Source organism: Capsella rubella, unplaced genomic scaffold (genome assembly GCF_000375325.1).
Source record: "Capsella rubella cultivar Monte Gargano unplaced genomic scaffold, Caprub1_0 scaffold_2, whole genome shotgun sequence".
In the NCBI taxonomy this organism is placed as follows: Eukaryota; Viridiplantae; Streptophyta; class Magnoliopsida; order Brassicales; family Brassicaceae; genus Capsella; species Capsella rubella.
In genome coordinates, this window is record NW_006238922.1 from 9,103,434 (window position 1) to 9,126,998 (window position 23,565).

The 23,565-nt window shown below is 34.8% G+C and overlaps 7 protein-coding genes across 8 annotated transcripts; 5 read left to right on the top strand and 2 right to left on the bottom strand.

Moving 5' to 3' along the window:
- Positions 1–640: 640 nt before the first annotated feature.
- Positions 641–2,991, top strand: LOC17894385 (aluminum-activated malate transporter 5). Its single transcript, XM_006302049.2, has 6 exons — positions 641–975; positions 1,210–1,347; positions 1,439–1,708; positions 1,800–1,936; positions 2,004–2,150; positions 2,292–2,991. The coding sequence occupies exons 1-6, from the start codon at positions 657–659 to the stop codon at positions 2,898–2,900; spliced, it is 1,620 nt and encodes a 539-aa protein (XP_006302111.1). The 5' UTR covers positions 641–656; the 3' UTR covers positions 2,901–2,991.
- A 478-nt stretch (positions 2,992–3,469) lies between these two features.
- LOC17894174 (protein PLANT CADMIUM RESISTANCE 11) lies at positions 3,470–4,086 on the top strand. Its single transcript, XM_006301480.2, has one exon. It carries the CDS (start codon positions 3,481–3,483, stop codon positions 3,973–3,975), a length of 495 nt encoding a protein of 164 aa, XP_006301542.1. The 5' UTR covers positions 3,470–3,480; the 3' UTR covers positions 3,976–4,086.
- A 1,913-nt stretch (positions 4,087–5,999) lies between these two features.
- On the top strand, positions 6,000–7,264 carry LOC17896151 (probable carboxylesterase 6). The gene has a single exon (XM_006302457.2). It carries the CDS (start codon positions 6,056–6,058, stop codon positions 7,064–7,066), a length of 1,011 nt encoding a protein of 336 aa, XP_006302519.1. The 5' UTR covers positions 6,000–6,055; the 3' UTR covers positions 7,067–7,264.
- A 1,590-nt stretch (positions 7,265–8,854) lies between these two features.
- Positions 8,855–9,638, top strand: LOC17894878 (protein PLANT CADMIUM RESISTANCE 12). The gene is made up of 4 exons (XM_006300881.1): positions 8,855–8,981; positions 9,087–9,158; positions 9,233–9,442; positions 9,562–9,638. Exons 1-4 carry the CDS (start codon positions 8,855–8,857, stop codon positions 9,636–9,638), a joined length of 486 nt encoding a protein of 161 aa, XP_006300943.1.
- Positions 9,639–9,727: 89 nt separating this feature from the next.
- On the bottom strand, positions 9,728–12,939 carry LOC17895688 (transcription factor PERIANTHIA). 2 transcript variants are annotated; one of them, XM_023788003.1, is made up of 11 exons: positions 12,637–12,939; positions 12,471–12,547; positions 12,315–12,361; positions 11,998–12,231; positions 11,367–11,423; positions 11,193–11,252; positions 11,020–11,097; positions 10,862–10,919; positions 10,492–10,763; positions 10,160–10,405; positions 9,728–10,062 (listed from the first exon to the last, which is right to left on the bottom strand). In XM_023788003.1, the coding sequence occupies exons 1-11, from the start codon at positions 12,702–12,704 to the stop codon at positions 9,916–9,918; spliced, it is 1,344 nt and encodes a 447-aa protein (XP_023643771.1). In that variant the 5' UTR covers positions 12,705–12,939; the 3' UTR covers positions 9,728–9,915. The 2 variants fall into 2 exon arrangements, with proteins under 2 accessions (XP_023643771.1, XP_006300957.1); XM_006300895.2 differs by having other exon boundaries at positions 11,346–11,423.
- Positions 12,940–16,724: 3,785 nt separating this feature from the next.
- On the top strand, positions 16,725–19,008 carry LOC17895702 (GDT1-like protein 5). The gene is made up of 13 exons (XM_006302711.2): positions 16,725–16,840; positions 16,939–17,007; positions 17,379–17,438; positions 17,530–17,577; positions 17,674–17,762; positions 17,853–17,889; positions 17,965–18,015; positions 18,094–18,162; positions 18,246–18,290; positions 18,376–18,437; positions 18,517–18,589; positions 18,677–18,760; positions 18,849–19,008. The coding sequence occupies exons 1-12, from the start codon at positions 16,823–16,825 to the stop codon at positions 18,746–18,748; spliced, it is 693 nt and encodes a 230-aa protein (XP_006302773.1). The 5' UTR covers positions 16,725–16,822; the 3' UTR covers positions 18,749–18,760; positions 18,849–19,008.
- A 26-nt stretch (positions 19,009–19,034) lies between these two features.
- LOC17894678 (ATP-dependent Clp protease adapter protein CLPS1, chloroplastic) lies at positions 19,035–20,639 on the bottom strand. Its single transcript, XM_006302878.2, has 3 exons — positions 20,489–20,639; positions 19,643–19,796; positions 19,035–19,453 (listed from the first exon to the last, which is right to left on the bottom strand). Exons 1-3 carry the CDS (start codon positions 20,550–20,552, stop codon positions 19,192–19,194), a joined length of 480 nt encoding a protein of 159 aa, XP_006302940.1. The 5' UTR covers positions 20,553–20,639; the 3' UTR covers positions 19,035–19,191.
- Positions 20,640–23,565: the final 2,926 nt, after the last annotated feature.

Below are 23,565 nucleotides of genomic sequence, written 5' to 3' on the forward strand. Positions count from 1 at the left end.
TCATGAAACTTGTCTTCTCCTTTGAGATTCTTTCCCAAAACTCCGAGCCTCATAAATTATTAGTCTTCAACTATTTTAAGTTTCGTATTATTATTGGTCCATTTTTACATTTACACATGTCCACGAAAATTTAATTCTCAGGTTGTTTATCCAATCTGTTCTTATTCTTCGGACATTTTTACTCGTTCACGTATCATTATTATGTAGCTAAACCAAAAAAATGCAAATTGCACCTTTTAGTTAAAAACGTGGAGATTAGAACCAAAGTAATCAATTATATAAACATAAAAAGATACAATGAGTCACATAAAAAGTCACAGTACTTGTCCATTCATAACATTACAAGAGTTTTATCCTCACGTTTTAAAATCGACTTCTAACAGTCTTTTTGGACACGTTTGGTGGTTAGGTTAATAAGTTAATCATTAGATTTCAACCAAAATTAATAAATTATTATAAAAACAAAAACATATCATCAATCAAAACTATTATGTAGCTGACTAGTTGAGATGATGAACCAAAGGCATGCATTGATTGTGTAGTACAAAACATATCCTGATAAATACAATATATATTTTACATCTATATATATTTTGTAAGGACGACAAGAATCTCTCAGGTTCTGTGGATTTGTAAGAAATAATCGAACAAAATTAATGGGAGGCCAAATGGGATCATCACTCCCGGAGCAAAACAGAGAGAAGCTTCTGTGGCAGTCAAGCGACGTAGTAGTAGCCGCCGATGGTCGTGACTCCAAGTTCCGGTGTTGCTCGTGGAGGGCTCTCTACGAGGCTCCGGCTAAGCTGTACGCGTTGGGACATTCTGATCGTCGGAAGCTTTACTTCTCTTTCAAGATGGGTTTTGCTCTTGCTCTCTGTTCTTTTCTCATCTTCCTCAAAGAGCCACTTCAAGATGCTAGTAAATTTGCTGTTTGGGCTATCCTCACTGTTGTTCTCATTTTCGAGTATTACGTTGGTATTGCTTCCTAACTCTGTTTCAGCCTTATTTATGATTGGCTCCTTTAGTCATATGTTTTATTGGAATCTTGAACTCAAAACACTTAACCATATCTAGTAAAGATCCTTTTAATCCATAGTCTGAATTCAATCTTTTTCTGTTTGCTCTGTTCCGGTTTACTTATTGACTTTCATTTTACTGTTTCGGATAAATTCTTATACTTTTTTACTCACTCTTATGTTCAACATGTAGGAGCAACTTTGGTTAAAGGGTTCAATAGAGCTTTAGGAACAATGTTAGCTGGGGGACTTGCTCTTGGCGTCGCGCAGCTCTCTCTTTTAGCAGGAGAGTTTGAAGAAGTCATCATTGTAATCTGTATATTCCTTGCAGGTGTTATGCAACATATTTCCCTTATACCGCCACAATTGCATTACAAACACAAAAATGAGAATACTAATTAACCTTTGTGTGTCTATATCAGGTTTTGGTGCTAGTTATTTGAAACTCTACGCGGTCATGAAACCATACGAATACGCATTCAGGGTGTTCAAGTTGACATATTGTATCGTTCTTGTTTCCGGAAACAACTCAAGAGATTTCTTAAGCACTGCTTATTACAGGATCTTGCTTATTGCTCTTGGTGCAACCATTTGCTTGGTTGTGAATGTATTTCTATTTCCGATATGGGCCGGGGAAGATCTCCATAAACTAGTGGCGAAAAATTTCAAGACTGTGGCAAATTCCCTAGAAGGTTAGAGATATAACATAATCTGTCATTGTCATTACATGGTTAGCTAATTATTTCTATGTCCCTTATTTCAAGTTTGTTTTATATCTTTTAGGATGTGTTAATGGTTACTTACAATGTGTGGAGTACGAGAGAATACCTTCGAAGATTCTCACGTACCAAGCTTCAGATGATCCATTATACAGCGGTTACAGATCCGCTGTTCAATCCACAAGCCAAGAAGATTCTTTGGTAATGTTTTTGCAAATATCAAAGATTTATGTGATATTCATAGACTTAAGACCTCTGTTTTTGGCAGCTTGATTTTGCTATATGGGAGCCTCCTCATGGACCTTATAAAACGTTTAATCATCCTTGGAAAAACTATGTCAAACTCAGTGGTGCAGTAAGGCATTGTGCTTTCACTGTCATGGCAATGCATGGATGCATTCTTTCAGAGATACAGGTTCCTTATTATACACTGTTTCATTAAACCAAGATTTTTTCATGTGACTTTACTATGTTGTTTGAGAATATAATTGTTTTGTTACTTTGGTTAAATAATATGATCACATTATGGGAGTTGTGTGATATATATATATGGCAGGCAGCTCCAGAGAAGAGACAGGTTTTTAGTAACGAGCTTCGTAGAGTTGGTAACGAAGGAGCAAAAGTGTTACGTTTGGTTGGAGAAAAAGTTGAGAAAATGGAGAAGTTAAGCCTAAGCCTCGGAGAGATTTTGAAAGACGTTCAACGTGCAGCTGAGGCACTACAAATGAAGATAGACAATAAATCCTACCTTCTTGTCAACTCAGAAAGCTGGGCAGCTATTAAAGAGCAAGCTGAAGCGGAAGAAGCTCGAGAAAATGACCAAGAAGCCAAAGACGACGAGACCAAAGTGATCAAATCCTTAAGCCAGATTTGGGACAACAACAACAATCATCAGAGTAATGACCACTCTCAGAATTGGGGGTCAACAGAGAGTATGATGTTCAAGAACCGGGAGATGTGGCCAAGCATGTCCTTCATTGACGGTACTGTGGCAAATGAGATCGAATGTAAAGTATACGAAAGTGCAAGTTCTTTGTCCCTAGCTACGTTTGCTTCCCTCCTGATAGAGTTTGTTGCAAGGCTGCAGAACATTGTCAATGCCTTTGAGGAGCTTAGCACAAAAGCTGGCTTCAAAGATCCTGTCGATCAGATTCCTAAGGTGTGAACGTGTGTGAAAGATGTGATCCTAAAGTGATGCCACCTTATTGTGAATGTTGTAAGTGATTTGAAAGTATAATAATTAATATAAAAAAATTACATTATTATAATGTACAATCATTTTGATTGTGATAGGAAAAAACAACTTCGGCAACATATCAAAGTCACATGATTTGGTTTTCGATTTTAAAAATCAAACATGTAAACCAAGATTTTTTTTTTCCAAATATTACGGAACCTTCAAATATTTTACTAATTATTGAATAAATAAAAAACTGAAATCTAGACCAGTAATAAAGAAAAAAAAAAAACAAAAAAACCATAAACCACTTCATATATATACTACGAACATTCATGGCCTATTTTTAGTAAACAAATGAGTTCACAACTTATGGCCAATTTGGTTTAAAATAACTAAAAGGCAGTGAAAAAAAAAACCAAGCAAAATGAAACGAGGCGTCCCTACGTGCTCCCTTGCAGTTTCTGACGGTTAGTCTATGAAAAGGTATCTTAACATTACATAACTATAAGTATATAACTAAAAACTCGACAAGAGAATCACAAGAAAGTAAAACAGAGATCACACAATGAACACTTCCTCCAACAACGATCAACCAAGCCAAGGCCGTGTCAAGGCCAACGCTTGGTCGAGTGATTTGTGCGAATGTTGTATGGACATAAACTCATGTTGCTTGACTTGTTGGTGTCCATGTGTTGCCTTTGGACGCATCGCTGAGGTTGTAGACAGAGGATCCACATCGTGTGGTGTGAGCGGAGCGATGTACATGGTCATATTTATGCTGACAGGGTTCGGAGGAAGCAGTCTCTACTCTTGCTTTTACCGAACAAAACTAAGAGCCCAATACAATCTCAAGGAGAGACCATGTTGTGACTGTTGTGTCCACTTTTGCTGCGAGCCATGCGCTCTTTGTCAAGAGTACAGGCAACTTCAACACAACAAGGCCTTAGACTTGTCCCTCGGGTGGCACGGTAATATGGAGAAACAGGCACGACTGGCTGCATCTGCGTCCGCGCCTTTTGCTCCTCCATCGCTTCAAGCGCCCATGTCTAGATTGAATTAGATTGGTTTATTATCTATGTATCATCTAACATAAGTTACACATCTTCTAGAAACTATGCATATCTAATTTAGTTGTTTGTATCCCGTGACGTTATTCTTATTCCTACAATGTTTTGTCTCTCATTTGTTGTGTTGAATAATTTGCGAATTAATAATTAATGTTCTCTACGTGTGTTGTGTCCTTGTGGTGTCTTCCTCATTATTCTTTTCTACGGAATCTATCAAAAAGTACAAAAGGAACAAACATGGGATCATTCTTTCTCTATAATGTATATTTAGGTACACTAAACGAATCTTAAACTTTAGAGATTAATCTTAACAATCTCAAGGTTGCAAATAAACTACCCTACTAGTTGGTGTTATCACTCCAAGAAATTGAATGTTTATTACAAGTGATTAGTTAACATGTATAAGTGGAATGGTTATAAGTTATTATTCAAGCCGACTGTTATACATCGTGCAGTGTTGGCACTTGGCATATGGAGCAGACCAGAAGCGAGTGGACACCATTATTATGTTTGAGAACTTACTGATATACGACCAAGAAATGAAACTCATCAGACATGAAAATGGGTTTTGTTCCACTTTTGTCAACAATATCATCCTCTTATTACACACTATATATCCCACCTAAGCTCCCTCCTACTTGCCCATTATTTGACTTGCTCTTAACACAGTAATTACCAATCAAATTTAACCACCTGCCATACCATACTTTTCATAATAACTAATTTCAACCAATAACAATAAATTATCTAGCTTGAAATTTTTTTTTTTTTTTTTTGTCATCCGGTAATATTAATAAAATTCAAAAGACACATTGTAAAATACAACTTAAGCCGGCGGAAAACAAAAATATCTCAGAGTCTAAAACCCAAACAAGGGAAACAAAGCCGAAGAACAATAAAAATCTCCGGAAACATAAATCAAAAACAAAAAATAGCAACACACAGCAGAAAATGTAAACCCAAAAATAGACGAACCCTTAAACGAAAAAACACAGACAACTAGGTTTAACCCTTATAAAACACATTAGTTTTAGGAAGTAGGAAGAAATCATCTACTGAAACTCCTGAAGAAGAGATTTATCAAAGATGCCCGCTGCCAATCCAAAGATAACATCAACCACGTCCTATCTACCTTGAAGTTGTTGTTACATTATGGATATTTCAACAGATTTTTAAACTTATAAATTCCCTATTTATGTTTCCAACGTCGTCATATACCGATATGATTTTAGCTATATTAAAACTGTGATCACCATAGAGCTATATGAAATGTTTTCATTTAAACAAAGAAAGCATGTTGAAAAGTTTCCTTTACGCACATAATAAAATTAACAAAAAGGAAACGAAAAGATTGGTGCATGAACAATGTAGAACTAAAAGTAGGCAAATGCATCTTTTTGGTAAGTGCATTTTGACAAAACCTTTCACAACCAATCCCATACTTCGTCTGACTCCTATGCCGTTGAAAAATAGAAGACTATCACCCCCACCACCACAATCTTTTTCATGTCCACGTGCCACTTTCTTCTTTCCGATGTATATTTATTTATAACAACAATACGATTTGGTGACTGGAGAAGTTTTAAGAGAAATAAATAATAAATATCACTACTGTCCATCGACAAGCTCACGACGAAATAGTCACGGTGAATTTTGCCTCCCACCCTCATTGGATAAGAACAACTATTTTTTAAGTCTTATTCACACGTTTCTATAATACCACCAGTGACGACAATACTCTCTAATTATATTGTGACTATAGATCTTATGGAACTGTTGAATAAATCTTCATATTGTAGAAATTGACGTGGTATCTTCTGGTCCTAGACATCTAATTACATAAAAAATAACAAAGAATTAAGTAGCACACAAATTTAGTTAGATTTCAATTATTGATGAAAACTTATAATTGAAAAATTTTCGACCTTACCCGTCTCCATCACCCTCCATTATACATCCCCTTCCCCTATATAACAAGTCTCCATATACATCAATTTCCCAAATCTCTCTTATAGAAAAGCTCTCTTTGGTAACGAGACTTGCACAAATCATACATAAAAAAAGATCAAAATTATGGGAGCCACTACATTGACTCATGTGACCACCGTTAACCACCCTAATAACACCATCATTCATGGACCGGTCGTTGACGAAGTAGAAGGGCTTATTAGAGTTTACAAAGACGGCCACGTGGAACGATGTTCAGTCGTGCCATGTGTGGATACCTCGCTACCCCTCGAGCTCGGCGTGGCTTGCTCCGATGTTGTCCTAGACAAGTTGACCAACGTATGGGGACGTCTCTATGTCCCGATGATGACAGCGTCAACCAAGTCGTCCGTCTCTAAGCTACCTTTGATTGTCTACTTCCACGGTGGAGGATTCTGCATCGGCTCGGCTTCTTGGTCGTGTTACCACGAGTTCGTGGCTAGATTGTCCGCTCGCACACAGTGCTTGGTCCTGTCTGTAAATTACCGTCTAGCTCCTGAGAACCCTCTTCCGGCAGCTTATGAAGACGGGGTCAATGCCATTCTTTGGCTCAAGAAAGCAAGAAACGGTAACTTGTGGGCCAAGCTATGTGACTTTGACAAGATCTTCTTGGCCGGAGACAGCGCTGGAGGCAACATCGCGCACCACGTCGCAGCAAGATTAGCATCCACCGAGCTAAAGCCACTGGAGATACAAGGAACCATCCTGATCCAGCCTTTCTTCGGCGGGGAAGCGCGTACTGAGAGCGAGAGGCGCGTGGGGAACAAATCGATGCTGACACTGTCGTCTTCGGACACGTGGTGGAGGATGTCTTTGCCACGTGGTGCAGACAGAGAGCACCCCTATTGTAAACCGGTGAAGCCCAAGTCGTCGACGGTGATGAGGACGCTGGTTTGCGTAGCGGAGATGGATCCGCTGATGGACAGAAACATGGAGATGTGCGACGGTAACGAGGAAGTGATCAAGCGCGTGTTGTATGAAGGCGTCGGCCACGCGTTTTATGTTCTCGGGAAGTCTCAGCAGCTTGCGCACACCAAAACTGTAGAGATGTTGTGCCACATCGACGCTTTTATTCACCACTATGAACCCTTTAACTAGTTCTGTCTTTTGTATAAATTTTTATATTGCTCTTATGTGTTTGTATCACACGTACACAAAAAATGTATCTGTGTTGGTGTATATCAAATAGCTACTATAGTCTTTAAGTGATTCCTAAAAGATGTAAGTTTAGGAATTAATATGATTATCATCTAGTCAATAAAAATAATAATTTAATGAAGGTCGTTCCTTATGACATATCATCATATCAATATATAATTCGCTTACGAAAGTTATCTTTTAGTATGAATTTTGAAAAATCAAAGTTGTTTTAGTTATCTTTTAATAGACCTTCAACAAATAGATAAACATACTATAAAATAGAGCAGCGTGGCTTGGATTGATGAATCCGGGCGATACTTTCTAGTAACGTTTCTAGGTTTGTAAGCATTGAAGATATGAGATCAAAGTTTTTGGTTTTGTTAAAAGGTTAGGTTTTGGAATTGAAGTTGGAAGAATGTAACAACTATGATTAGCTCAAATAGTAATGTCTTTACTCTTTAGAATTTATCAGACAGTTTTAGTGGGGGACAAATTGTAGACAAAAAGACTACTAGTTCGTGGTTCGTTTTGAAGGCAACCTCATTTTCTTGTTCTTTCTAAATACAAATCAGAAATTATTATCATTGGTGACTTTTGGCAAACCAGCATTATCAATGTAAGACACTAAAACGTACGTTGACCATTTCTTCTTCTGCTCTGAGCATTCTTTTCTCTTAGATATATAATGGAAATGTTGAAATTATATTGGTGGGACAAATATAAAATATACCATTTTGTTTAGGTCCTTATGATTAAAGATTTAGGTGTTAATGTGTTATAAGTTAGGATTAATTATGATTAAGAAATTGGTAATTATGTCTTAGGGCTTAATTAGTTTACCTTTCATTTACATAGAGTAAAGAAATCTTTCATGGTTTATATATTTGACTATTTTGTTTACAGAATTTAGACTATTTTCTCATCTCTCTCATTTGTTTTGAAATCATATAAATCACAGTTTTACTCGTTGGAAATTATAATAAAAAACGCATCAAGATTAACACTATTCTTTTTCCTCTAAATCATTTTGAATATTCAAATGGAGTAAACCATATTTCTCGAAAGCCTTCAATCTACTGAAGGTTCTCTCTGTTTCATTTCTAAGTTTTAGTATATGTGTTTGGGCATAAACCACTTTCATTGACAAGAATCAAAAAGTGAAAGTGTCTCACTCATCCACCACTAAGAACCAAATCTTTACGTTTCTTTCCACTTTTTATACTCCCCTAATTCTACTTTTTTTCTTTCTAGAAGCATATACTTTCTCTAGAACCTTGTAGAAGCAAACTGATGTTGTACAAAGATAACTTTAAGCTCTTGTCCTAAAATCTCAAGATTTGACTTTGGCTGGTCAACTCAATTATAATGTGGATAACATTTTCTTATTTTTGGGAGTCTAAAATATGGTCAAACTATCTCTATCCAACAACAATTTTCTATTTTTGTATTATTATTACAACAACTAGTTACATATATTTACACTATAAAGCTACTACTACATTTAGATAAATCATTATCAACCATTTGATAGCATCTTCATCTATATAAGTTTCTCACCAACAATTTTGACGCTTGAATCTTCTCTCTATCTTAGTATCTTGGTGTTGAAGGTTTCTTTTTGGTTCGTATGTCCAGCTCCATTCGAAAACAAGTATAATTTTTTTCTTCCATAATTTTCTCACCACTCTTGAGAAAACGCATTATATTTTCTTCTGCTAAAAAATTGTTTATTAATAAACCTGAAAAATGTACGGGAATGATCCGGTGTTTAAGGCAGAGGCGACGTCGTTTAGGGATCAACCGTACGCCGAACAGCTTCCTCAGGGACTATGGACCACCGGTCTTTGCGATTGTCACGAAGATGCTCACATTTGTACGTATCTCTTTCATGTTTGATTCATCTTTCTTTCTTTCTTCTTTGTTGTTGTCGTCTCATATCAAATGGGTTTGTTTTTGTTTTGTTTGGATCCATAAAAAGGTGTTCAGACAGCTATAATGCCATGTGTCTCCTTTGCTCAAAACGTAGAGATCGTAAACAGAGGAACCATACGTAAGAAGAAACACCATAATTTTCCATTTTTCTCTAGTTTGTGTAAAACAGAATCCTAAAAATTGGAAATGCAGCTTGTATGAACGCAGGTATGATTCATCTAGCGTTAGGCTTTGTTGGTTGTTGTTGGCTTTACGCGTTCCCTAGCCGGACCAGGCTTAGGGAACATTTCGCATTGCCTGAGGAACCATGCCGTGACTTTTGGGTTCATATCTTTTGCACCCATTGCGCTATTTGTCAAGAATCTAGAGAGCTCAAGAACCGCGGCGCTGACCCTTCCATTGGTATTCATCTAAACACTTTTAACCACAACTTTTATATAACAAAGCTTGAGAAACAAACATAAAGGTTAAGGTTCCACAAGATTCACAGAATATGTTTTATTGTTTTTGGTGATTTTCAGGTTGGCCTTCGAATGTAGAGAAATGGAGCCGAGAGAAAGTAACTCCTCCTATAGTTGTACCTGGCATGGTTCGCTGATGTTTTATACAATGTTGCCATTAACTTTTATGTAGATCTTGTAAGCATCTTGTGTTTCTCAGTTTAGTTTAGGGAAAGTAAAATATATATAAAAAAAAGACAAAAAACGTTGATTGATTGATTCTGAATAGTAACGTTTCACTACCGACTAAATAAACAGATGATCTAAGATGCTAAAGAGGAAGAGAGCTTTTGGTCTTTTAGTTAAAAATATATTACTGTGAAAAAACTAAGACCAGAACTATGCTTTTCCTTTGGTGACTCATGACAGGCTTCTCTAGTCTCTAGGTCGGGCTAACCATAGTGAGCTAAGTGCTCTAAGCCGAGAAATATAGTCGTGGATGACCAAAAAGGCGCGAGCAGCTTGCCGTGTGGTGAGAATTCTATGTAGCTGTTGCAGAGTTTGTTGCCTTAATAGATCTGCCTGCAAAGATGTAATAATTACCATTTTCAGGTTCTTGATTTGTAATAACAATTGTTGTTGTTGTCAAGAAAGAGAGAGAGGCTTTGTGTTTTTTTACCTGGCGAAGGAAGTTTTCGAGAGTGCCAAGTTTTCCCATGGCCATAGCCATATGACCCATATAGTCTGCAACATTTGCTGAAGAGTTTGGACCCATTGAAGCAGAGGAAAGAGTCTCGAGAAGCGATTGTTGCAGAGCTTCCATGCCTTGTGACAATGCATCTTCTGCTTGCTGAGATGACTGTTGAAGGTTGCAAATGCCTATCAACTGCTGATCAGTCAATGGATCCACATGGTTCCCCAATATCTAACAACATAGTAACCAATTATGAAAAAAATGATCAAAACCAATGATATGTGAAAAAAATGTTTTGAACCTTTTCTTTTTTTTACCTTAAGTAGCTCAGATGATCTAAATCCACCTAACCACATGAAAAACCTCTCAGCAGGTGTTTTCCACATGCCTGAGAGCATATGAAAGACATCAACTTTAGTGCCAATGCCCTTTAGCCTGAATATTTCATCGTAGTGACTCATGACAGCATCGACTAGCACGCGAAGCTCGTTGTCACCTAACTGTGAATTCACACCCGATCTTAAGTCGTTGATCAGTCTTTGATGTTCCTCTTTCCAACGTGTATATTCCAATTCAAATGAAAAGGCACCTACAACATCAAAAAACCAAACTTCATCCTTAGTAAAATCACTCCATGTTACCAAAGAAGCCAAGAAGGTGTTATGTGGGATTCTGAAAAGTCTTTACCATTTCCAGCTGCCAAATGCGTGTGATCCGCTGTAACTCCACTCTCAGCCAAATTTCCCTGCATACAAGAAAAACCCCATTAATACTAATCAATACAACTTGAAGCTTACAGGACATTTCAAGAAGTCAAAAGTGTTAAATATTCATCAGTTTCAGACCTGTTGGCGAACTCGTTTAAGCTCTTCTTCCAGCTGCGCAAGCCTGATTCGACTATTCTCAAGTTGCTGAACATATGCCTATTAAGATACAATGCAATTCAAAGTATAAAGTCAATACAAAGACATTGGAAGACCAAAAAAAAACACAGTTTCATAAATCAGCAACACTATACTTTTTTCCTTAGTCGACTTTTCCTAGCAGCTTCCCGGTTCTGAGCTAGTCGACGAAGTGTCTGCCAAGAATTCGAAATGTCAATGCTCTCATTCATCCATGAACAAAAAAAAAAAAAGATCCAAAACTCAAATGACTCATTCAGAAGATCTACCCTTTGTTCACTAGATTTCACCTTGGATTGATCTGAACAATTTGTAGCCAAAACCATCCCTTGTCGAACTCCATTTAACTATATAACACGAAGTCACAAACAATCAATATGCAGCAATGTAACTGAGAGCCAGTGAAATCATATTATACAAGTAAAAAGCATTAAAACTTTACAAGCAATTCCATTTTTCAAAGCCATGGGCCACTGAATAGTCTTAATTCCATATTTTATATCAATAAAAAGCAAGAAACTTAAAGCAACTACATTTTTTAAAGCCATGGGCCAGTAAAGTTCATATCATACTCACAAAAAAGAGGAAACTTTACATGAACTTTGTAAATTGAGTAGTAGCAAAAGTTACAACAAACCAATCATCCATGGTGTGTCCCATTAGACCCAAAAACCAAAAAAAAAAACAGACAAGCTCAGCTCTTACTGAAGCAGACACAATCTGAGCAAACAATATTGATCGAATTCCAAGGTGACATATCAATGAGGAAATTATAAAAACCAAAAGGGACAAAACAAAACTCCAAGTGAAGAAACAGACAGAAATTGAAAAAGGATACAAGAAAGAAAAGAAAAAAAAAAAACAGAATCTTTTCATCTTATTTTTAGTGATGATTTAACGAAGAAGACAAAGGAACAAAACCTGAGTCTTGTCATCAGTATCAATATCTGTGGAAGTGTCAGTATGTTGACTGTTATCAGCCATAGCTGAAACCGAATCACACCAATTCTCTAAACTGATGTTCACTTCACCTCCTCCTCCTCCTCCTCCTCCTCCTCCTACTAACCTTGTCTCTTTCTGGTACACTAACTGCTCTGTATCCAAACACTCATCTTCTCTTTCAAGCCTCTCCCTCAAGCCACCACACTCCATTACCTACAAATAAAAAAAGAACTCTTTTTTAACTCTTTTTCATATAATAAAAATTTGGGTTTGGTGAAATGGAATCAAATTTGTACCGTATCAAACGTCGTGTAGTGTAAGTTGGCCGAAGCAATAGTGACATCTGCAAGAAAAAAAATGGAACCTACTTGAGATTCCTGCAACAAAGCTTAAGCCTTTTTGTACTTGTGTATGTATGTATGTAAAGTAAGATGAGGAAAAAAGAAGCTGACTTGGACTTAAATCGATAGGTTCATCATGGTGAAACCCATTGACTGGTTGATGAAAATCTTCAAGACAACTATCTCCTCTGTTTTCAAAACAGAGAAACAACAAAAAAGATTAGTTTTTGTTTTTTGTTTTTGTGCTTTAAAGATTTGTGGAGGGGAAGATGTTTACCTGAAGAAGTAAGAGGACTGAGAGTAGAAATCAGGGTTGAAAGGAACGGTCTTGAAGCTGCTCTGCATTGTTAAAGAAGAAGTAGTAGAAGAAGACAACACCAACAAAATCAGAAAAAAAAAGTAAAGAAAGAACTGAGCTTTCTTCTAGAGTTGGGTTTTCAGAAGAGGAAGAAGAAAGAAAGTGAAGTTAATAAAAAAGGGAGAAAAGAAAAACTCATTAAAGAGGTGAAAAGATGGCGAATCAGTACGGCTGTAGGATTCATCATTTGATATAAAACAAATACGAATTATATATATAGACCAAAGACATAGAGACAGAGACAGAGAAAGAGAGAGAAGAATCAGAGAAGAGATTTTGAGATTTATTGATAATAATAAAAAGAGTTAAATGAATTGCGTCTGAGAGGGTGGGATTTTAGTTTCCCAATAACCAACACACACACCCACGTACCACCTTTTGAAACTTATTTTTCTTTATTTAAAAATCTTTTGTTATTACTATTATTACACGCTTTGCTCTTTTGGTAATTGTTACATTTAGCTGTCTTTGTTTGTGTCATTTGGTTTTGAAACACTCTTTGAACATTTCCATAAACATAACTCGTTTAGCTTTCATTATGCGCTAATGAAGGGGAATTCTAGTTTCCTAGTGACCCGACACACAATAAGAGATCTGTTGTTGTTATTACAATGTTCTCTTTTGGTATGTGTATTTACTAGTTTGATATCTTTTGTGTAGTGTAGTTTTGAAACACTCTTGACATTTCCATAAACATAACTCGTTTAGCTTTCATTATGCGCTAATGAAGGAGAGGATTCAAGTTTCCCAATCACCAGCACATACACAAAATAATCTGTTGTTATTAATACACTTTGCTCTTTTGGTATGTGTATTTACTAATTTGATATCTTTGTGTAGTGTAGTTTTGAAACATTTGTGTATATTTCCATAGTTATAACTCTTTCAGCTTTCATTAGTGCACTAATGAAGGGGATTCTAGTTTCCCAATCACCAACACACACAACTACGGTTTTTTTTTCCAATATTTAATTTGTTAAAATCTCTTGTTATTATAACTCTTTTATATTTTGGAATGTGTATTTACTAATTTGATATTCTTGTGTTGTGTAGTTTTGAAGCATTCGTGAACATTTCCATATATAGTTATAACTCTTTCAACTTTCATTATGCACTAATGAAGGGGATTCTAGTTTCCCAGTGACCCGACACAAAATCTATTGTTATTATTACACTCTTTATCTCTTTTGGTATGTTACATAATTACTACAAATTTGCTATCACTTGTGTCGTGTTGTTTTGAAACATTCGTGAAATATTTCCATACTTTTAACTCTTCCAACTTTCATAATTAGTGCGCTAATGAAGTGAATTCTCATTGATGTTTCACGCGTCAATTTCACGTTAGTACGATGAGAATGCCAATCAAATCGTAGGTAAATAAAAATTGGCTAAATTAGTAGAATATACTGTATAGAGAATAAGTTGTTTCTTGACATATAAAAAAGTCCATAACGAGTTATTCCATGACTTTTTAAACATTTTTCTAATCAGTATCCAAATGTTAGAATACAAAAGTTGGAAGAAGTTACTAGTGCTATGTAAGTTTGAACTTTGCGATATCAAACCAATGCAAGTTTAGAGTAGATCACATAAGCTGAACATGCACAGCATTGAGTCTCACTGTCTATTCCCAGTAATTTCATCGATGAAGTAGTTATGTACAACACAAATTTGGAATCAACTTAGAGTAGTACGTAATAAGTTGCATGCATCAGCTAAAAATCATCGTATAAAGCTTGCGTAAAGTCTTTTTTTATTTTCCGATCTAATCTTCCCCGTAACTACAAAACGAACATAATAATGATCCGACAAGAACATCGTCATAAAACAATGAACAAACCATACAGATTAGATTTAAGAAAACCCTACTTTGATGTAATAGTTTTCTAGTCGGCTAGCTTAAAAGTTAAAAAAAAAATGTGGGGACTAAACGTGTTCGAAAGTCTCGAGTGTCTTCCATAATTTAGATACACGACTGAAACACATTATTGTTATTAGTAAAAACACATATTTTATCTTACGACGATATATGCATGGAATAAATGTGAATATAATTTTGTAATGCATATATATATGTAATTATGTAATGCAGAGCCTGGATAATTTCAGATACAGAGAGTGTCATTTCTATCTTGTTTTACTGTCTGCCAAAGTTGAAAATGGCCTCTCGACCACTGCCACTCTGAGTTTTTATTTTTTTTCCCCATGCATAACAGATAGTATATATTATATAATATTTAAAAAGTTTCGAAAATTTACTCTATTTCTTTCTGAAAATATACTTATTAATTAATAGCATAATCATTAAAGCTTATTTTTAAGTTAGTCAAACTTGTAATTACTAATTAGTGTTCAAGATCAAGACTATATTGGATATACTCATGAATCATGATGTATTGTTGAACCGATACATATATTTTTTAATTCCTCTCCTTCTCTCCTGTAAAATGTCAAAAGCCGATATAGCCTTAGCTGTGTTAATTTTCACAGTTGAGTATTTTTATTTATTAAATTAACGAATTTTCAAAGTTAATTTTTTTATTAAATTGAAATATAGTTACCATAAAACAGGTAATAGTCTGGCTGGCTGAGGCTTCTGCCCTGAAGCTGATGTGATGTTGATTGAAAGCGAATTTAAAAATCTCCCATTTTTATTAATTGAAAAATATCACATCATTTTTTTTTTTTAAATGAGTGAATTCTAATAGTATCCCTATTTAATGATATATAAAGAAAAAACAAAATAAGTTTTTCTGCAGTATTATTAAGTTTTTATTTATAATTCAGAAGAGCATTAAAAAGAAAAGCTTTGCTTGAAAGAAACATCTTCCTCTCCTCCTCATATATAAATGTTTCTACATTTACTATTTTATCTTTTTGATGAAGTCACAAATATTAATAAAAATAAAGTTACTCTCCTACTAAAACCATTTATTACTGTCTCCCTATTCTAAAACCAGTAAACTCTCGTTTCTCTCGGAGCCTCCCATTGACTTATCTTTTACCCAAAACATTCACTCAAATTATATAATAAACCGGTGGGGGTGTGGGAGAGAAGAACGTACCAATAATGAAAATTGGGTTTTGGACAAGAGAGTAGTAGTAGTACCATTGGCAGAGTCAATGACGTCTAGGCTCTGTTTAGTCTTGTGGGTATTTTCTTGTTTTTTACTCTCGTCAGAATCCGATCTTGTCTCTTTCTTCCTCTTCCTCATTTTCATTTCTATGGAGAAGTAAGTAATATTCGTGAGATTCTATGTACCATTCTTTTTTTTCTTTCTTTCATAAAAGTTTTAGATATATAACAGTACATTTGACCAAAACAAAGCTTCTTACCGATGATGATTTGACAAGTAGAGGAAGAAATAAAAGAGAGTAATGTTGTTGTTGTTACACTGTTAATCACTTAGCTGTGGAGCATTAAGAGAAGACTATATTAGCCATTGTACTTTATAAACCAACACAAAAAATACTTGGGGTGCCCTAGAGCTTTGGATTCAGTAGGGTGCAAAAGGTCTTTACTGAGACTACTATTCCATCAACATTTCTGTAGATCTTTTAACTCTGTCAGATAATTAGGTATTCAGATCCATGCATACTTGTAAGAAAAATAGTTCTCACTGGTTGATGACTGTTTAACTATGAGTCTAGAACATAAGCCAGAAACTAAAAATTTTGATTCCCCTCGGAGCAGAGCAAGGTGAGGATTCTGGTTTGGTAACAGACCTCCTGCTTTGTGTTATCTTGCAACAACATAACTCATGTATGGTTCCTATGTATGTACTAGTAGTATAATATTGCATTAGGCTTTTGAAGAAATGTAATGGAGCACCAATGGGAACATTAATAAATGAACAGACTCTAATGATGAGTCAAAGCTGAGTCCTACAAAGCAAGATCTTCGAATCGTATTCCTCCACGTGGCGAGATCTGACCATTGAGAATCTTGTGTTCTACAGTCCCGTATGCTCTCCACACTCCCCCCACCAAACAAATCCCAAGAAATAAGAAATAAATAAAAAAACCAAACATTCACCTTCTCTTACGCAACAATCGACGACGGTCTCAGCTCTCTCCGGCAACAGATTCGCTCACGGCAGTCATGGGTTCGCTTTTGCAGGTATGTTTATTCACTTTGAAAGCTAATCTCTTCTTTCTCAACCTCAAAAGTTTTGCTTAAACTTTTGGAATCAAAGCTAATTGATGGGTTGCTTTTAGGGTTTTACTAAATCACTCGCCATGACTTTCCTCTCTGAGATTGGTGACAAAACGTTCTTTGCTGCTGCTGTAAGTGCTCTCTTTTACTCATCTTCTTCTTCCTGATCTTTAATATTTTGGAGTTAAAGAGTGTGTACTAAAAAGTGAAACTTTATAAATGGTGAGATCAATCTAGAGTCCTTAAAGCTCGAAGCTTTACAAACATTTCAACTCCAATTTTGATTTGATGATTCGTTTCTTTTTAGTTTGGAGAATTTGAGCTAAGTTTAGATGTTGAAGTAGTCATGTTCTTTGATCAAAGCTGTTGACTTTTTTTTATCAAAATCTGAACTTACTCCCAAATTGTAGCTGAGCTGACTATTAACCCTTTTTTAGTAGCTTCTGTAGGGATGATGTTTCTTCTGTGAGCTAATATGTTAGATGTCTTACTCTGTAACCAGATTTTGGCTATGCGTTATCCTAGGAGACTCGTGTTGGCTGGTTGTTTATCGGCTTTGATTGTAAGTTTTGGTCCTATGTCTTAATACAATTGTTGAGTTCAATGAACTCTTTTAAGTTTTGAGAAAGCTCATTTCTTGCTTTTACTTTTAGGTCATGACTATTCTATCTGCTACACTCGGTTGGGCTGCTCCAAATCTGGTAAGATATTATGAGAATGCTTGTGCCTGTTACCGTAGAATCTCTATGAACTTGCAATTAGACAGTCGCTGATTCGAACTAGACTCGGTTTTGCAGATCTCTCGAAAATGGACCCATCACATAACAACATTCTTGTTCTTTGGCTTCGGTTTATGGTCTTTGTGGGACGGTTTTAAAGAAGGAGGGTAAGAGAATTTAGATGACTTGAGGAACAGTGTTTGTTTCCACAAATTTCAGGTAGCATTTTCTTATCCAAATCTGTTTTATATATGCAGGGGTTCTGAAGAATTGGCAGAAGTTGAAGCAGAACTGGTTGGTTGTTCTTCTTGAACATCTTTTTCATATCTAAAGACAATGCTTTCCGGTTGACACTTGTTTAATATTTAGGATTCTGATTTGAAGAAGAGTAGTGATCAATCGAAAAAAGACAGCAGTAAGGTGTGGAACTAGATCCTAAATGATTCAAGACTGTTTGAGGGTATGTGAAGGTTTTATAATATATTTCTGATGTTGTAGATTGAAGATGAACAGAAAAAGCAGAAAAGACCATTCCTTACTGCATTCTTCTCTCCCATTTTTCTCAAGGTAATGTATAAAATCTCTGCAGAATCTCTATTTAAAGAATTGAACTCTCTGCAACTTGACTCACATTTTTGTCTCTTCTAAAGGCGTTTTCAATTAACTTCTTTGGAGAGTGGGGTGACAAGAGTCAGGTAACTTTCCGTCTGCTGCATCAATTTGCTTGGTTCTACTTTAGCTAGTGCTTCACATACTCACTGTAACTTACTCTATATCTAGCTTGCCACCATTGGTTTGGCTGCAGATGAAAATCCACTCGGCGTGGTCCTTGGCGGAATTGTGTAAGTCTTCTACACATAATGATTTATATCAAACTGGTATCCCTTTCTCTACTGCTTACTAATCTCTCTGCTTGCACAGTGCACAAACATTGTGCACCACAGCTGCTGTGCTTGGTGGCAAGAGCTTAGCATCTCAAATATCTGAACGAATTGTAATGTTTTTTTATATCCCTCTCTTTACTGAAGGTTCTACAGGGTTGAGTAAGAATTTTGATCAAATAACTCTTATGTTGTTGCAGGTGGCTCTTTCTGGTGGAATGCTTTTCATTATTTTTGGCATCCAGTCGTTCCTTACTCCGATTGATGCTTGATACCTCCATATGGTATTCACTCAGTTGCAGCTAATTATTTTGGCAACAACATTCATATTTTTAATCCTCTTTAAGTTTTCCATATGTCTTGAAACTGCAGGTTTCTTGGATTTGAAAGCTTTTTAGGCCAAGATGAAGCTGCAACACAGTCCCTTACAATTTGCTTAGATACATTTACAATAGTGATTACAGGATCAGAAAGATTCATATGTAACACCATTTGACACCATTTGACTTCAATAAAGTTTTGTTTATTTGCATTCTAAAGTTCAATATGAAAAGAAACTTCAACTCAACAACAGATCTATATAGGGGCAAGGTTCATTGCATATAGTAACAGTCTTGTACCAAAGTTCTGATGTTATATACATTAAAGGACAAATTTTTAACTAAAAATAGAGAGCCCTGGGAGGTGGGAAAATCTATACTGAGTTTAATTAGTTTCAGCAGCCTCCACCATCGGGTTCAACAGAACTGAGAAGGCCGTTACCACGCAGCTGCATACAGTGTTGCTCTGCATCAGCCTGAGCACAGACGATCACAACAGCCATACCGTTGATGTGGGCTTCTTGCATAATGTTAACTGCGTTGTCTACAGTCATGCCGGGTATTACCTTCATCAACACCTGGACCACATATTCCCTCTTGTTGAAGTTGTCGTTGTGTAGTATCACCCTGTAAGGTGGAGCCATCTTCTTTGATTTCCTGAATCAGAGCAAAGAAAGAATCACAAAACAGTTCTCCGAGTGTCCTAATTCTTGATCAAAATTATATACACTGAAATAGATCAGGCTGACAACAATACATTCTTCAAGACTATGTCCTAGATGTGAGTAGAGGAAAGCGTATGAATTTGGCAATTTGAAACTAAAGTTGGGACCTTTGTAGGCATACCTCAAATCAAACTCAGATTCACGACCAGGAGTGGTTTTCTCAATAATTGGTTTGTCCAGGACACCACCTCCTTTACCCAATGCGGCGGATGTAGACAAAGTCATAAGAACACCACGATTCAAACATGGTCCTTTAGAGAGTGAATGTTTGTCACCTGCACACATCAAGTAAGAGAGAGAGATCCACTGTTATCAAAAAATATATCCATGGAAAGTAAACGGCAAGGTATGCAAACACAAGATATCAGAGAAAAAAAGAACGATGAAGTTCATGCAAGAAGGAACCACTTTTTGTATTGAAGCTTATATTACAGCATCCCTAGTAAACTCATTTAAAGTGTTTATCAAGATTCAAGTGTGTTGCTTGCACAAGTTGCCTTAGAATTTACAAGAATCCAGGAGACAGCTGAAACTAAAGTACAAGTACAAAAGCAACAGAGATAACAAAGTGTCTGAATCTTTTAAGAAAGGGGAAAAGTCAGAAACATCAACACATCTTTAAAAACATAATCTGAAAATTCACTTCAATAAACATAAATTTCTTTTTGTATGTAGCCTATAAATATCAAGAAACCTGTACAATAATTCTCTGTTTTGTTTAGGACAGGATAGTTTCAGTTTCAGACAAGTTTAAAGCTTGCCTCTTTCCAACACCTAATTGCCTCACATAGTAACATACGTGTCTAAACTATAAAAACCAACCGTCAAAATCAGTATATAGCAATTGGAGTGAGCAAATTAAACACAGAAAACTCCTGAATTTGATTACTAAAGTTTCAAACTTTGAAATCATGTGTGATACGGAATCAGAGATAAAGAGATAAGAAGAAGAAGAAGAAGAAGAAACCTGATTTGGAACTGAAGAGAGTGGATGGTGCGAGAGCTAATCTCCCACAAATCGTCGTGTCCATTGTCTCTTCGCTCGCTCTCGAGTGCTTCACAGTTCTCAAGTCCTCTCCGCAAAAACACAGGATATAATCAGGACCGAACAATTATAATCACAAAAGAATATGGAGAAAACAATTTCAGAAATTGGTGGTTTACGCAATTTCACGTTTCCCCTCGACCTCAAAACGCTGCGTTTTATCATTGGAATTCAAGTTCAACCACTTTGTTTGACCGTCTCGGTTTATCGAACCCGAATTCGAAACAATTGATTATTTCCGGTTTAGTGACTCTGGATTAAGTTATATATACGAACATTTGTTGGTTAGTCACGGATCAATGGTATATGTATTGTGGTTTATACCTTTTTTATATAGTTGTATAGATTATAAATGTAAAATGATGTTAATAAATCAACCGAAATGGTAATCATAGCATTTTTTTACTATTTATTGATCAAATTTAATACATATTTTAATCAACTTATGCTATTCAGTATTCATGTTGTGCTAATATCTTTTTGCCATAGTGAGCAACACTTTTTTTTTTAATCAAAGATTTACATTAAGGCCTCAATCTCTAATATAAGGTTGGACTAGACTAAAAACATTTCATTAAATGATTTCAGTCTTTATTTCTAATCTAATCTAAATGGTGAAGGCAAAACAACAATATTTTTTTATCATTCGAACATTAAAATATAAATAAATTATTTCTAGTACCAATTGAAGAAAATTTGTAGCAAATTTTATGATAATTTGTCTTCTTTATCCATCGATATAATGAAAATAATATAATTGCTCTAATGAAAATATCTTTGTATTTGGTCAAGATGTGTGCATTTTTAATAAGTAAACTTGGTTAGCATTTACTTCTATGATCTTTTTCATATTGTGGAGGATTTAAATGTATATGAGCCAAGCAAGATCGTTTAGATATAATGAAGTGGATGATTTTTGGTATAAACGATTTGATATATGTTTATAAGTAGTTATCCATTTAATAGAAGAACTTGGAGGATTTGTAGGTGCTTGTTGTTCCTCTCTTCTTGGGGACTTCTTTGGTTGTTGATTTGTGCAAGACAAATGCTTGTTAATTTTTTTTCTTTTATTATTATTTTGAATATGACATTTTTATTTAAGATTATTTATATTTTTAAAAAACTTAATTTTTAATTGAATAAAAATAAATATTTTCAAATTTTAAATTCTCGAATTCTAGACAAAAAATCGAGTATTTTTGAAATACAACGGAAAGTTTGGACAATTAGGATCTTTGCCCCATTGCTTATTATTTTTTCTCACATCATCCCTATATTAGTAAAAGAGAAGTACAAAATGAAATATTTCTATATTAGTAAAAGAGAAGTACAAAATGGAATACGGGTCGGGTCAAAATTAAAAAATTAACCCGATTTTAACAATTGGATACTTTAGAATTGGATATTAAATTGGGTTTGGATACATACATCGGATAGTTTCCATATCTAAATTTCAAATTATATAATTTCCATAACTAATTTTATGATTTCCTAATAAATCTCTAACTAAACAATTATTATTCTTCTTTAAATTTTATTTGATATTATTTTTAATTTATGATATTATACTATATAATAAAAATATTTAATAAAAATTTAATTATTTTTTTGGATATGTTGCAATTTGAATTTTTTAAAACGGGCAAATAATATTTTGGATAATGATTTAAAATCAGTATAAGTATGACCAATATTAAAACCATTGTTACATGAGCATATTTAAAAGTTTCAAAATATTATAATTAAAAGGTTCAAAAATATAAAAATACAGAATTTAAAATATTAAAAAGATTTTTTTGAGACATAGATGTAATTTTGGAGACATAATTTTTATTGATAAAATATTATATATCATACTATGTAAATTTTAGATAGTTTGCGGGTAGTTTATTAAAATCACAATTAGAATTGTATAGCGAGTTATGAATAATGTTTTTTCTAAAATGAATTATGCTACGGGTGGATCCTTCAAAAATTATATTGTAAGTATGTAATTTTTACATATATTTCTACTTCTAACTACAAAAATGGTCAAGTTGAATAATTTGTCGATAAATATTCTTTCGTTCTGTTATATTTCATTGTTTTTTTAATTGTATCAAAACTCAATCTATTATTATTTACTCGCTTTTTGTTTTTTTTTTTTATTTAAACTTATTACGTAAATATATGATTCACTTTAATCGACGATATTGCAATAAAATTAAAATATAACATATTCTAATCCGTTAAAAGTTATATATATATAATTATTTCTCCCGCGTTGTAGCGCGGATCCGAACCTAGTTTTGATATAAAAAGAAAAGAGGTTTTTAAAAGTATTTGTGATTTTTTTTCCCCATGAATACAATCATTAACATGTGCTGATAAATTAATAATTGATTGAGCCAAGCAAAGATCGTTTAGATATAAATGTCCCACACCTCCAAATGAGACCAACTATGTATTTTGCTTCATGACTCCCTCCTCTGCCCATTCAAACTGAGACAATAAAGGTTCTAAACGTAAGAGATTTTAGATATTTCAAGTTCTTCGGCTCTATAACAAATTGCTGTTTTGAGAATACGAACATGTTGAGAAATGAATCTGATATTTGCTTAATTGCTTATCATCCTAGTTAAACCATTTTGCAAGTAAACCCATCAGAATTGACCTTTATTCATAATTATGTATTTTATTATAATGAAAGAGAATCTAAACAGATAACGATGAGACCAAATGCTACAAAATTGAATAAGCCAAAGAAAGAAGATATAAAAATAAATGACAAAAGCAGAATCTGGTTGCATCAAAGGCACGTGGGCACGCGCGGGAGAACGCGTGAAGAAGTGAAGAACATTGGCTCTGGCTCTTGAGGGGAATGAAAGGTCGGAGATATTTAATTAATTAATTAATGAATAATGTATATATATATATATATATACGCGGCGTGGGCAAATGTGAATCTCACACTTCCTTCCAAAAGATTCTTCTTCCTAATTGATTCTTTTCTTCTTTTT

What these genes read in the sequence shown, in the direction of transcription:
- LOC17895688 (XM_006300895.2), bottom strand. Translation starts at nt 12,704, where the DNA reads ATGCAGAGCAGCTTCAAGACCGTTCCTTTCAACCCTGATTTCTACTCT. An exon ending in AAAGTCGACTAAGGAAAAAA is followed by an intron (nt 11,098 to 11,192) that starts GTATAGTGTTGC and finishes GTATCTTAATAG; the next exon opens with GCATATGTTCAGCAACTTGA. An exon ending in TTAAACGAGTTCGCCAACAG is followed by an intron (nt 10,920 to 11,019) that starts GTCTGAAACTGA and finishes TCTTGTATGCAG; the next exon opens with GGAAATTTGGCTGAGAGTGG.
- LOC17894174 (XM_006301480.2), top strand. Translation starts at nt 3,481, where the DNA reads ATGAACACTTCCTCCAACAACGATCAACCAAGCCAAGGCCGTGTCAAG.
- LOC17896151 (XM_006302457.2), top strand. Translation starts at nt 6,056, where the DNA reads ATGGGAGCCACTACATTGACTCATGTGACCACCGTTAACCACCCTAAT.
- LOC17894878 (XM_006300881.1), top strand. Translation starts at nt 8,855, where the DNA reads ATGTACGGGAATGATCCGGTGTTTAAGGCAGAGGCGACGTCGTTTAGG. An exon ending in TCACGAAGATGCTCACATTT is followed by an intron (nt 8,982 to 9,086) that starts GTACGTATCTCT and finishes ATCCATAAAAAG; the next exon opens with GTGTTCAGACAGCTATAATG. An exon ending in CGTAAACAGAGGAACCATAC is followed by an intron (nt 9,159 to 9,232) that starts GTAAGAAGAAAC and finishes TTGGAAATGCAG; the next exon opens with CTTGTATGAACGCAGGTATG.
- LOC17894678 (XM_006302878.2), bottom strand. Translation starts at nt 20,552, where the DNA reads ATGGACACGACGATTTGTGGGAGATTAGCTCTCGCACCATCCACTCTC. An exon ending in TCTCTTCAGTTCCAAATCAG is followed by an intron (nt 19,797 to 20,488) that starts GTTTCTTCTTCT and finishes TGATGTGTGCAG; the next exon opens with GTGACAAACATTCACTCTCT. An exon ending in GAATCTGAGTTTGATTTGAG is followed by an intron (nt 19,454 to 19,642) that starts GTATGCCTACAA and finishes GCTCTGATTCAG; the next exon opens with GAAATCAAAGAAGATGGCTC.
- LOC17895702 (XM_006302711.2), top strand. An exon ending in AAACGTTCTTTGCTGCTGCT is followed by an intron (nt 17,008 to 17,378) that starts GTAAGTGCTCTC and finishes CTCTGTAACCAG; the next exon opens with ATTTTGGCTATGCGTTATCC. An exon ending in GTGGTCCTTGGCGGAATTGT is followed by an intron (nt 18,438 to 18,516) that starts GTAAGTCTTCTA and finishes CTGCTTGCACAG; the next exon opens with TGCACAAACATTGTGCACCA.
- LOC17894385 (XM_006302049.2), top strand. Translation starts at nt 657, where the DNA reads ATGGGAGGCCAAATGGGATCATCACTCCCGGAGCAAAACAGAGAGAAG. An exon ending in AATCTGTATATTCCTTGCAG is followed by an intron (nt 1,348 to 1,438) that starts GTGTTATGCAAC and finishes TGTCTATATCAG; the next exon opens with GTTTTGGTGCTAGTTATTTG. An exon ending in CAAGCCAAGAAGATTCTTTG is followed by an intron (nt 1,937 to 2,003) that starts GTAATGTTTTTG and finishes TGTTTTTGGCAG; the next exon opens with CTTGATTTTGCTATATGGGA.